Below are 13,668 nucleotides of genomic sequence, written 5' to 3'. Positions count from 1 at the left end.
GAAACTGAATTTAGACAGGTCTTTAAAGCACCTACTGTCAGGCCAAACTCTCCAGCACTGGAAAAGCTAAATTTGTAAACGGGGAAAGCTTTCAGTCATCTTCTCTATACCCTTCACTTTGTAACAGGTCACTTTGGAACAATTATGAAACCTGAATGATTAATTCCTTCTAAAAATAGTTTTATATTAAATTTCCCACTTATTCACCTTATTGATCTTAGACTGAACTGTACATAAGAGTTTTTCTTTTACCTTGGGAAATTGGTACGTCACTTCTGGGAGGTAAGTGTTTTTAGTGGGCTTCTTTTTCAGCGACACTACCACAAAATACTCAAATAACTCCCGTTCCTGCCACTCAATCAGCTCCAGTTCCAGGGTTCGATAACTTGGAGCCCTCTTCAGCATTGACTGGATGTGTACTAGACGCTGGGTATGAGCTAGCATCGGGGAAAAAAACAAAGGAGAAAAGTAGACAGATCATTACCTGGGACTGTAATGTGTATGTATAAGCCACAGCCATTCACAAAAGACTTTCAATTTGCCAGTGTATTATTCCAAGCATGTTCTCCTTTCAAAAGCAAACCTCCATACTGCAGACTTGCTCACTAACTACATCTATAAATCAGAACGCTCTCCAAGTACTGAAGTGATGCAACACTACGTCACTGAAATAATTTGCAGTTCCTAACTGTTATCCTGCCAAATGTCTGTTTTTTCCTTTCACATAAAACCAGATTGTGAGCCCTTATGTGGGTTGGGCAAATGACCTAGGGTCTCCAGGGTGACACATCTCAGGCCTGACATTGGTGAAACACAGTTCTCTGACCTGTCCCTTCTTAGCACATCTAAGAACCACGAAGAGTATTTTCTCTCTTTCTACAGCACAGGCTTAGTCTGTACAAGCCATGGAATAATCTCAGGGAAGGGAAAAAGTGTAAATTGCCTCCTGTGGGATTTCTTTGCTTGTTCCAGTTCAACTGAGGGGCAGTCTTAGATTCATGATTACATCCAGTCATTCAAAGACATGCCTTGATCCTGTGACTTGTCACTAGACACCTATGGCAGACTAGTCAGTATCATTACCAGTTCTGGTAGACCAGAAAGTGAAAACAGCTAAGTAAAACCTGCTTCCTGCATGTTCTTTCCCACCTCTTCACACTAGCATCTCAATGCAATGGCAAATGAATCATCAGCAGCACATGTCAATCCCTTAAGGCTATGTTCATTGACACTGCCCAATTTGCAAAAGGCAGGCTGTCTTTTTTGGCAGGGAAATAAGATGTCACAAGCACTTGATCACAACAGTAATTAATGAGAGAAAGAAAGGGAAACCCCTTGATGACCAGCTGTCATCAATTCGTTCGACAACATCAAACATAAAAATTATTTTGATAAAGCACTTGAGTCTCGATGTGACTGCACAGCTAGGGAAGCTAAATCCCAAGAAATAACCTGCCTAGTCTTGCCTTGATGTAGCTGCACACTGCTGGCCACTGCTTCGTATTTGCACAAGATGAAATGCTCACCCCAACCCAACACCTGGGGACTCAATGAATCTTGTCTTGCTACAAGTGACAACTGGATCTTTGACTGAGGATGCTCTAGTATCAATGCAAATATAAGGTCACACAGAAGCAGTTGGTTAGGCAGTCATCAGAATGAAGATCTTCCATTCCACAACAGTCAGGGTAAAAGCTTCCAGGTTTCCAGTGTATTCCCTCAGTAACAACAGTGAGTCCAGGCCCTGTCTATCTTCTTTCATGGGCTATGGGTGAAAGGAGCCCCTATATTTTCTGACAAAAACAGAAACAGAACTGAAAGTGTTTTTGGGCTGGCACCTGTCTACAAGAGAGCAGTTACAGGTTGGGCAGAGGAGAGATTCAGAGCAGCCCTGCGGAGAAGGACTTGGGGGTGCTGGTTGATGAGAAAATGAACATGAGCCGGCTTCAGTGTGCGCTTGCAGCCCAGAAAGCCAACCGTATCCTGGGCTGCATCAAAAGGAGCATGACCAGCAGGTCGAAGAAGGTGATCCTGCCCCTCTACTCTGCTCTTGTGAGACCTCACCTGGAGTATTGTGTGCAGTTCTGGTGTCCTCAACATAAAAAGGACATGGGACTGTTGGAACAAGTCCAGAGAAGGGCCATGAGGATGATCAGGGGACTGGAGCACCTCCTGTATGAAGACAGGCTGAGGAAGTTGGTGCTGTTCAGCCTGGAGAAGAGAAGGCTGCATGGAGACCTCATAGCAGCCTTCCAGTATCTGAAGGGGGGCTATAGGGATGCTGGAGAGGGACTCTTCATTAGAGACTGTAGTGACAGGACAAGGGGTAACGGGTTAAAACTTAAACAGGGGAAGTTTAGGTTGGATATAAGGAGGAAATTCTTTCCTGTTAGGGTGGTGAGGCACTGGAATGGGTTGCCCAGGGAGGCTGTGAATGCTCCAGCCCTGGCAGTGTTCAAGGCCAGGCTGGACGAGGCCTTGGGTGATATGATTTAGCGTAAGGTGTCCCTGCCCACGGCAGGGGGATTGGAACTAGATGATCTTAAGGTCCTTTCCAACCCTAACGATTCTATGATTCTATGATTCTATGACACTACAATGCTGTATATAGTTGGTTTTGGGTGGTCTTGCCACCAACAATCTGGAGCAAATGTTTTTCCCTACAACAATATTTTTCCAGCAAGTTTTCCTGCATGAATAGTAAGCAGGTGACATCTGCAGTAGATATGGTTGCCCTTATCTTATAACCACAGCTCTGCACTCTTGGGTTTTCCCCCTCGTTTACGAACAACATGATGGGGTTCTAGTAATAAAATCTGTTGTCATTGCCTTCAACTTTTTTATAGTTCTGTGTATCAAGACTTTTGAAAATGAGCAACTAATTTAGTGGCCTGGCTCAAGCAGAGTTTGTGCAGGTGCTGTGCACTGATAAAAGAATTTCTACAATTTCAAGACTGCAGACCTATAAAAGACTATAAGAACCATTAAGTTGGATCAGACCCAGAATCTGACCTCCAACAGCAGCTAGCAGTACCCACTTAAAGCACTGTATGAGTAAGAAGAGATCATATTTATCCAATCTCATCCCTCTAAGTTTGCACCCAGTAGTCAGTCTGGAAGACATCAGCATCTGTGGAGTGGCTGACAAAGCAAAACTATCAAAGGTCCTGCTCTTCATTATATGACACAGTTGCCAGATCCTTCTTAGATCCTCACAGCTTATTTTGTCCTTGCTTTCCGCATTCATGCTCCTGTGTTGGAAACTGTGTGAGCTCTTCAGCAATGGAGTTAACATAGTTCAGGAAGGAAAATACAGAGCATCATGGAAAGGAACAACATGCAGTAGCAGGAGAAGATACATTGCTAAGGTGTGTGACAGTGGCTGACTAGAAGTTACTGAAAGCTGATCCCTTACCTTTAAACCTGTCATCTGAGTCACTCTCACTCTCACTGTTCTCATCTGCAGAGGAGATAGAGGGATCAGTTAATGCAAAACCAAAGCAAACACAAACTTAGTTGACTGTGGTGAAACTGGGAAGAATCATATCTCTCACTGAGCCTTGTGATCCACACATGCTCTCTCCTCAGTTTTAAATAACTTGAAATAAAACAGTTTTAATGGCTCCTTAGACTGTGTTTTCCTCAGATTAAGTTTCAATTTTGCTTGAGAATAAGAGCTTTATTTTAATGAAAATGCTAAATTCATTCTCCTTTACAGCAACTGGTTCCACTGAACCCACATCTATGCTAAGCCATTGTTGTGGTTTAAACCCTAGCCAGACAGCTTGTTCACTCACTCCCAGTGAGTAGTGCTGGGCTGAGAGCAATCGAGCCCCAGCCCCCCCCCCCCCCCCCCCCAGGGCTCTCCCCTTCCCCACTCACGGAGGAACGGGGAGGAGGATCAAAAGAGTGCAACTCCCATGGGTTGAGACAAGAACAGTCCAGCAACCAATGTACAACACAAATCACCACCGCTACCACCAACGACAACAATGATAAGAGAAAATAACAAGTGAAGAGAATACGATACCACTGGCCAAGAAACGAGTCTGACCCAGAAGCCTGACCAAGCTCTGACCGATACCTCCTCCAACCGTGCAGACTACCAGCCCTTTTGACTAACTCCCAGTTACATCCTGGCCATGACGTGCTGTGGTATGGAATACCTCTTTGGTCAGTTTGGGTCAGGTGTCCTGTCTCTGCTTCCTCCTGGCTTCCCCTCCTCCCTGGCAGAGCATGAGGCTCACAAAGTCCTTGGCCAAACCAAAACATCATTGTTATCAGCTCTGTTCCCAGGCCGAAAGTCAAAACACAGCACTGCACCAGCTACCAAGAAGGAGAAAAACGACTACTACTGCTGAACCCAGGACAGCCACAAAGATGAATGTGCCATTTGGAAAATGGATTTTAACCCTTCCACTTCTTTTTCAGACTTGTAATTATTTTGAGTAAGAGCTATTCAGTGTTTCAGAAGTTGAAGTAAGCCCTATGAGCTTTGTCTGCTGGGTAACATTTTCAATCACCAGAATTCACCTAATTGAGCAAGAATAACATGCAAAAGTATCCTTATAACAAGATGTATTTCTGGGGTGAACTCCCATTGAAGCTCTATTGTGCTACTACAAACATGGGTTTTGCGAAAGCAGTCTGAAGCACAGTGTGAGTTACTTTCACATGCCAGGAAAAAGCATGAATGAATTACAAGATCAAAACTATGAATTTTGGACAAAACTTACAGATGCAAATTACTCAAAACGTAAACGAAAGCAGCTGACTATTCTAGCTGATTATGGGATTAACAGGATAGACAATGCTGAGAATCTCACTTATTTTTAGTTCATCTCCATTTTCTCCTCCTGCAGACTGAAAGTTATCAGTGTTTGCAGAGGAAAGTTCTAAATGAAGTAGACCCCAGGGTAGATGTGGATGAAAGAAGGGAATCAGTTAATCCTGTAACATTCAAGTGGATTCAGTGAACCACAATGCTTGTGTCATACCTCGTAGGGATGCTGTCTCAATATTGGACATAGAAAGTTTTTTCAGTCGTTTTTTCCCTCTTTTTGCACTGTAGATGGAATTGATCCTTTGGACAAGCTGCAAAATAAGAAGATGAGGAATCAGTAAGACCAAACACTTTTAAGGAAACTTTTAATTTATCTATCCAAACAAAGAAGTTGACCATAAATGACAGGGCAGCTGAACCCCCAAAGCCTTTACTATTTCAAAATCATAGAATCATAGAATAGTTAGGGTTGGAAAGGACCTTAAGATCATCAAGTTCCAAACCCCCTGCCATGGGCAGGGACACCTCACACTAAACCATGCCACCCAAGGCGCTGTCCAGCCTGGCCTTGAACACCGCCAGGCATGGAGCATTCACAACTTCCATGGGCAACCCCTTCCAGTGCCTCAGCACCCTTACAGTAAAGAATTTCTTCCTTGTATCCAATCTAAACTTCCCCTGCTAAAGTTTGAGCCTGTTACCACTTTTCCTACCACTACAGTCCCTAATGAAGAGTTCATCCCCAGCATCCCTACAGACCCCCTTCAGATACTGGAAGGCTGCTATGAGGTCTCCATGCAGCCTTCTCTTCTCCAGGCTGAACAGCCCCAACTTTCTCAGCCTGTCTTCATACGGGAGGTGCTCCAGTCCCCTGATCATCCTCGTGGCCCTTCTCTGGACTTGTTCCAACAGTTCCATGTCCTTTTTGTTGAGGACACCAGAACTGCACACAATACTCCAGGTGAGGTCTCACGAGAGCAGAGTAGAGGGGCAGGATTACCTCCTTCGACCTGCTGGTCACACTCCTTTTTGATGCAGCCCAGGATATGGCTGGCTTTCTGGGCTGCAAGTGCACACTGACAACTCAAAATGCATTTATCTCCCTCATTTTGAATCCCATTTGTTTGAATCACTTATTTTGAAGCTCACTCCTTTACCTATGGCTATATTTTAAAAATTATTAAGTAAGTCAGAAACATAAATCCTGTTTTTGAAAACCTTGTTGACAACTTCAATAAAAGCACAATAAGTCTGGGGACTCAAAAGCAGCTGTCATCCTCTATCACCTCTTTCTCTATGCCACTGTTTCTGTCTTCACTTCCATTGTCTAAGTAACAGTGATCCATTAGTCATATCCAACTTTACCAAACTCTTATGAACATTAAGGTCATATTTCATTTTGAATGTGTAAGAGTAACGTGTGTTAACACCTCTCTGAACTGAGATTTTAGAGTGTTCAAATGAGCACAGAAGGAGAAAGCTGTAACTTTAAAGCCTTTTCAGACACAGAGTGAACGAGCATCTTTGAGTCTATGTAATATCAGCTGAGGATCTGGCACTTAGGGACTTACCCTCTCTCCCCTTTCCAACTTGTGCTGTACTTGCCTTACATCAGAGGTGCTTTATCTACCGTCTCCAACCTTATCCTTATTCATGAAAGTATTCTGAAGTTAGCTGCTAGTGCCACTTTTAGCTGGCTTGTATCAGCACTAGCCAGAATTTTAACTCCTGGTAATCATCTTTCTGACTTCCTTCAGGAGGGCTACTGCAGATAATGACCATCTATCCTGAGATGATGAAAAATATTAATGAGATAACTTCTGTTTAGTGCCTTCAACAAGAGGTTGGGATTACTAAGAATTTGTAATTGAACAGAGAATTATAACTTCCGAAGAGTCAAAAATATGTAGCAATTAATCTTAATGTTTTATGAGTCATGAATAGTATATTTCATTGCATAGCAGCTTTACTCATAGAACTGTAATATATTTTACAAAAGCTGTTTTACCTCAGCTTGCAGAGAGAAATAAACTCAGTGAAACTTGATTTGCTGAGGACACATTAGAAAGTCAGTAACAGAGCAGAGACTGGAACAAAAACTGATTCAACCCTTCCAACAGAGGAAGAGAGTCTGGCCCAGAACAGGCAGTGTGAAGTGTTGAAGTCCTTTCTGGTTCTTCTGCTTGAAGTAGGATTAGGAAATTTACCTCTACATGCTGACTGAGCCATGTGCATCCTACCAGCAACGCTCAGCTGGAACTTCTCTGCTTGCAGCCATGTGCCTGGCCCACTGGGAACCTGCACAGCATCATGGCAGAGCCAGCAGAATGAAACCTGGCCCAGCTCCAGCACATGCCCCAGCCCAGAAACTGCTGCACATAAGCACTAAACAAGGCATAAGGGAACTAGAAGTGAGGGACCTTGCTGGGATTGTCTGCAGGAGATACTTCAACAAGGGTAAAATACAGAAAGCCCAGATGTTTAAAGCATTTGGATATTGCTTCAGAAAGCATCAGTGGTGTGGTACAGAACAGGAGTTTCTCAGGTTCAAGTTTTTCTCTCTAATGAGTATACGTTATAGTTGCTTGATTGAGAAAGAAAAAGCTATTCTCCAGTAATGTGTGATTCTAGGAGGTACAGTGGTCAAAACCAGAGATTATTATTTATGAGAATTATGATAATTATAACAATTAATTATGAGATAATTAATGATAATTAATTATGAGATTTATGATAAAACTATTAACATCCATATGCGGAAAGCATAATTTCATATAAGGAGAATGTGTATCACTTAAATTTGAATAAATAAAGAAATAGAGATTGGCTACAAAACTAACATCAAAACTGTCCAAGTTCTACTCAAAACCAAGCTAATCTGCAAGTTATTCAGTAGAATCCTTCACAGATGTTTGCTCATTTGAGCAGTAGTATATTCCAAGAAAGTAAAAATACAGTAAATACTAAGGAAGTAGGATTAATTTCCTCCTTAGGCAGAATTTCAGACAAGAGCATAAAAATCTCCCTCTACTCACAGCACTCACAGTCATGTACTTTAAAATATGCTCTCTAATAAGAATAGGAAAGAGCTGAATATACGATAAAAATTAACTTTACTCACAAGCCAAAAATAAATATATTGCCAGTTCTCTCTGTTGCTATTGTACCAGAAGAGGTTTGTTAGTTTCTTTTGCTGTTGTCTGGTGGCTTGGGATTTTTTCACATCCCATTTTGAATTGGAAAACTCCTTGAAAAATGGAAAATTAATTTTTGCTTCAAATCTATCAAGACAACAGGGTTATTGGGATAGGGTGGTGTCCTGGGTTCAGCAGTAGCAGTCATTTTTCTCCTTCTTGGTAGCTGGTGCAGTGCTGTGTTTTGACTTTGAGCCTGGGAACAGAGCTGATAACACTGATGTTTTGGTTTGGCCAAGGACTTTGTGAGCCTCATGCTCTGGCCAGGGAGGAGGAAAAGCTGGGAGGAAGCAGAGACAGGACACCTGACCCGAACTGACCAAAGAGGTATTCCATACCACAGCACGTCATGCCCAGGAGGCAACTGGGAGTTAGCCGGAAAGGCTGGGAGACTGCGGGGTTGGAGGAGGTATCGGTCAGAGCTTGGTTGGGCTGGGGTGGGGGGGAGGCGAGTTATCGGTCGGCTGGTGGTGAGGTGATGTATTCTCTTCCCTTGTTATTTCCTTTATCGTTATTACTATTGGTAGTAGCAGTAGTGATTTGTGTTATACCTTAGTTACTAAACTGTTCTTATCTCAACCCGTGGGAGTTGCATTCTTTTCGATTCTCCTCTCTGTCCCTCCGGGAGTAGGGGGAGGGCAAGAAGGGGGGGAGTGAGTGAACAAGCTGTCTGGCTGGGTTTAAACCACCACAGGTGGCTTGTGAGTAAATGAAGGAGAACATACTAGGCCGATAGTTGTTATTTTCCTGAGACCAGTAAAGAAATGATGGGGGTAAAAAAATAACTTCAGATTCTGCTTCATGTTATAAATAATAATTGCTTGGCCATCACCCATTCAAAATCATAGAGTTAGGTACACAACAATGCACTTGTCCACAGAGCTTAAAGTGAAGTCTGGAAAACAGAATTGGCTTAAAATCAACTCTGCACAAGGATGGCAATGAGATGTTTGCTACTTTTGGATCAGGGCAGTTACCCACTTCTAGAGAAGGGATTTTCACAATATGACTACATGTGAAAAAGGAGTATGTCTTGGGTCCTGAGAGTGACTGTTTCTGGTTTGATCTCAATTTTCCCTTAGGATACAAAAAAAACTTTCAGCGATTGCTAAAGGCTGGATAGTACAAGCTTCTGCAGACAGGTGACTTATCCTCAGGGTAACCCTGATCACACTGCCAGTACCTTTGGGATCCTCCTGGCCCGCCGTGTAGACAGCAGCTCACTTGTAGTACTCAGGCTATCTTCGTTGATGCTGGAAGGGGAGGAGGGAATGCCAAGCTGAGCCAGCAGAAGCATGTCATCGTGGCTGTGCCGCTTGGGCAGCCGTGGCAAGCGGTGGCTCTTCCTTTCTGACCAGTTGCTGATGCGCAGAGACTGGCTGCTGGGCTTCGAAGGTAGCTACAGGAACAAGAACAGGTTGAGTTCTTCCCCTCCTCAGCAACACTTAGTGCAGAAGCAGGTCTTTGTGAGCGGTGGTGACTACACAAGGACATCATGCCAGGTGAGACACTCCTCTGCGGGTTATGTGCAAAGTGAGTTTTTAAGGTCAAAATGAAGGGGCAGGGGTCAATAACTAACACTTCAAATTTCAAAGAAAACAATAGTACTGTTGGCTTTGGTGCATTTCCATGTTCCCACATCACATTAACTTTATGAGCATTCAAACCTAATTTAAAGGCTTGGCTGACATCAGAACACTGACCTGATCCATCTCTTTTAATTACCGTAATGAAAATCAAGAGCAACTACATAGAAGCTGCTATTTTTTTCTTAGAGAAAAGATAGAAAATCAAGCTTATTCTATATCTATGATGTCAAGTAGTTTCAAGATCTGCCAATGTACAGAGGTATGGTTACCCAGTCCTGCATTTCCAAAGAATTCCATTTAAAATACAAAACTTATTGCAGGTGGAAAGGGAAAAATCTCACTGACAGGATTAAGCACCAAATAACAGCTATCTTTTAAATACTGGGGTTCTTTTGGAGCAGCCATTTAAGCAGCTCTGCCCAGCTCTTTGGAAGGTTAATCAGCTGGCTGGCAAGGCCAGGTCTCCTCCTGAGAGCAAACACTGTAAGCAGCTTAACCAGCATGTCTAGGAAAAAAGTACCAGTGTATTAAACAGCTGTCAACTGGCATTTACTAATATTCTATTAGCAGTATTGTAAGCTAAAAACCTGCAGTAAGAAATGACCCATTTGTTTTACTTGGAGAGCTTAACTGTTACAGCACCATACTATCTGGGATTAAGCATAGGTGTTTCTGTAGGTGTGGAGTTTGCGTCACATGTATGTCATCAATAAAACATTATTTTTATACCGGATGACTTCAAAATCTGATGAATGGGAGAGAAGAAGACATAGTGGGATTCAAAATGACCATAAGCCAGTGTTTCAGAGGCCTCTGCTTAACACAGGTAAGCATGCCAGGAAAATCTGCAGCAGTCTATACTTTAATGAAAGGAATTCTTTTTGGAGATAATTGTTGAAACACTGCTGACCTTCTGATCTCTTCCATCTTGTTTACCATCATCCATGACTGAAAAGTAAGGTTGCTAATCCAGCTATGTTGCTATGATGGAAAACTGGGTGATAAATCGTTGCCAAAGCCTCTATCCTTCAGGAAATTGAGACTTTTCTATTTCTGGTCATTGGAGAATTACCCAGGCCCATAGCTGACCTGCTCTTAGTGTCTCTTGCCTTTAAATATCAGCACAGTGACAGCACAACTATGGCAGGACAGACTCCTGGCAGGAGACTCCTGGCAGGAATCTCCTGGCAGCATTTCAAAAAGAAGATACCAGAATAAAGATAGCCCTGTTGCAAAGATACCAGAGAGGGCTTATTTACTGAGCAACTTTACAGAATTCATTTTAATCTGTGCATTCTTTGGTCACCCTGTGTAAAACAGAAAACAGGGAACAGTATCTTACTATAGACCTGTATGGTTCCTACCCTAATTGTAAACCCTGATGGATCCTCTAGATGCTACACAATTCTTGTTGAATTCCTGCTGAAAATAACTGCTACTCGTAGAATGCTTCTTACTACGAGTTATCTTCATGGCTGCGGTTTCTGTTTCTCTTTACTCTGCCCAATTACTACTTTTCACTTGTCCCCTTTTCAGCAGCTTTGCTCAAACCACTCCTGTTTTATAAACGATGTGCTAGGTGCATACTAAGAACCTTGATGAGACTTCTTTTGTCTCTTGGACTGTGATGCACACATACACACAAAAAAAAAGTGAAAGAAAATATAATCAGTTTTGTTCTAGGTCTCTTTACAAGACAAAACTGTAAGTTGTTGTGACCTTTTTGCTCAAGTGCAAAGTTTCTATTGATTCAATGGAAAACAAAGTTCTTTTAAAAGGCGTTTTGAACCTCAAAATTAAGTATGTGATGAAATTTATATTTTTCCTTACAAACACAACGATCCCATAAACAACAAAGCAACCTGGCATTGCACAGCTTTCACAAAAAACAGACTGCTTCGGAAAATTCACCACCAAATGGAAAGCCTGCAGAGTTCCAGGTCTTTTACTTTATGCTGTAAACACAACTTATACAGCCTTGTTAAATGCAGACACTCAGGTTTTTCTGATTATTTTATTATTCATTTACTGGGGCCGGGGGGGGGGGGGGGAATAGTTGGCCTTCACCATTTTACAATAAAACATGCCACGCTATGCACTTCACATAAGCAAAGTCACAATAGGCCACATATAACAATACATGGGCAAGATTAAACAGCTGACTTTTCTCTTCCTAAAGCCAAGCAGCTTTTTATAACTAAAAGCCCAGCAGCAAGTGCAGAGGCAATTCACAAACTGATGCAGCCATACAGATAACTTAGGGCCAGATTCAGCTCACAACCAACCGGTGGAAGGATTCTGCTGAAACTCATCAGGCTGTAGCCCAGCACAAAGAGCCACCAGCTTCAGCAGCACGGTGCTGAGAAGCTGAGCCACAGCTGCCAAAAGCATTCCCAGCAACAATTTATGCATTTGATTGTACTCCTTTTCCAGATACCCTTTCCCGTTTGATACAACTGCTCTTTCTCTTATGCCATGATTGATTTTCTCAATAAAGTTTCAAACAAGCTTGAAGTCCAGAAAGTCCGGCATTACCTGGGGAGGTGATGTGTATTTCCTGTCCTGCGGCGTCCACATCCTGTGCAAAGAATCTAGGGAATTTTCGGAGAGCTGATGAGGTTTTCGGCCCGCATGACGGCCTTTCAGCTCCACATCTTCATATGGGTTTTCCTTGGGTGATTCGCCTGCACATTTTGGTTTTTTTTTTTTAAGAAAAGAAAAACAGACAGGAATGTAGAGTTAAAAAAAATCATGTGAACCAAGTGAAAGGCTTTTAGAAAAGCTCCTCAGCTTTCAGCATGACTCATCCCTCTAGCTGCAGCTGGAAGTATTTGGAGGAGAACTTGGCTATGAGGTCGACAAGTTTCTTTGGGTTTTTTTTACTGGTTTTTTTTTTTTTACTGTTTTTTTTTTTTTAATAAGATGCAAAGATTTCACAAGATGTGCTTCTGAGCATCTGCAGCTGTGGAAAATTTATTGATATATAAAAGTTAAGGCACATAACTACTTTAAAGTCTATCAGTAGATTTTATAAATCTATAGCAGCCACTCACAGGGTGAAATAAATACCAATAAATAACTGTTCTCAACATATCACCCTTAAACACAATAAGACAACTTTTATTTGATGCTACCTTCATCTTTCTCTTCCCCTGAGAGAAGGCAGAGAAAGAACAAACACTTCAGCTCAGCAGTGCCCAGAGAGAAGATTGGAAATGTAAAAGATGAGGGAAGATTTCTGCCCAACCATACTGCATCCTCAAAGTGTCCTTTAAAACAGATCATGCCTTCTAATTAAGCAGCTCTTCATTTCAGTTTATATTAAATTAATATCTCCCAGAAGGAAACTCATCCTGCCAGTAATGTAGAGGCTTGAACAGTTTATCACTAAATATGACATAAATGAAAAATACATCAACAAGCAGACTGCAAAATTTGAATTTATAACATCTGAAAAACAGGACCAAAATTTATTGTCCAGATTTAAATGTGATCCAATACACTTCAGCAGCATAGGAACTAGTGGAATAAGCCACCATCTTCTCAAAACTCCTGACCTCTCTAAACCTTTCACTGAACAAAGAAGCATGAAGATGAATAAGTGCCATCAGTGAAATAAACAATTTGTATCCATTTCTTCAGCCAGTTCATAAGCAGCAACTGGTTTAGAACTTCAGGTCATTTGAACACAGGGTCCTTCCAGTTTTCCAACCATCTTACACAGAAAATCATCGCCCCAAAAGTGATCTAGTCCAATATGAAATTTGAATTTGCAGAAACTTGAAACATGCAGGAAGTTCAAAGCTTTTGAACCAATTTGATCTTGGTTTTATATCTAAAGATGACTCTAAAGCTCATGCGTTTAGTACAGAATATATTGCAATAAAAGCTATTAAATATAAGAAATTCAGATTTTACTACATACTGGATCAATTAAGAACTGAGGACAGAAAGCTATAGCATAGATCATTATTCACGCTGTTAGGGAAAATACCTCTTTTACAGAGATGACTGTTGAGGAATAGGTGTTTTCAATAAGAGCAAATGAATTAGGCAATACCTAGTTCACTTCATTACCAGTTTTCTTTTGTTCTAGACAGAA

At 41.8% G+C, this 13,668-nt stretch overlaps 2 protein-coding genes across 5 annotated transcripts in view; both read right to left on the bottom strand.

The window, feature by feature from the left end:
- The window catches only part of RPL27A (ribosomal protein L27a), a 230,984-nt gene that overhangs the window by 50,193 nt on the left and 167,123 nt on the right, over positions 1–13,668 (bottom strand). The gene's annotated exons all lie outside the window — the stretch shown is intronic.
- Positions 1–13,668, bottom strand: part of DENND2B (DENN domain containing 2B) — a 180,308-nt gene that overhangs the window by 44,287 nt on the left and 122,353 nt on the right. For all 3 annotated transcript variants that reach the window (XM_061462955.1, XM_061462953.1, XM_061462954.1), the window contains 5 exons: positions 12,102–12,250; positions 9,161–9,376; positions 4,998–5,094; positions 3,416–3,460; positions 253–437 (listed from right to left, as the gene is read on the bottom strand). In XM_061462955.1, the coding sequence (XP_061318939.1) occupies positions 253–437; positions 3,416–3,460; positions 4,998–5,094; positions 9,161–9,376; positions 12,102–12,250 (692 nt within the window). The remainder of the gene's footprint in view (positions 1–252; positions 438–3,415; positions 3,461–4,997; positions 5,095–9,160; positions 9,377–12,101; positions 12,251–13,668) is intronic.

Source organism: Pezoporus flaviventris, unplaced genomic scaffold (genome assembly GCF_033815535.1).
Source record: "Pezoporus flaviventris isolate CSIRO_AGI_PZ_B2104156 unplaced genomic scaffold, CSIRO_AGI_Pfla_v1 ptg000036l, whole genome shotgun sequence".
Taxonomy (NCBI): Eukaryota; Metazoa; Chordata; class Aves; order Psittaciformes; family Psittacidae; genus Pezoporus; species Pezoporus flaviventris.
This window is presented reverse-complemented; position numbering and strand designations above follow the sequence as displayed.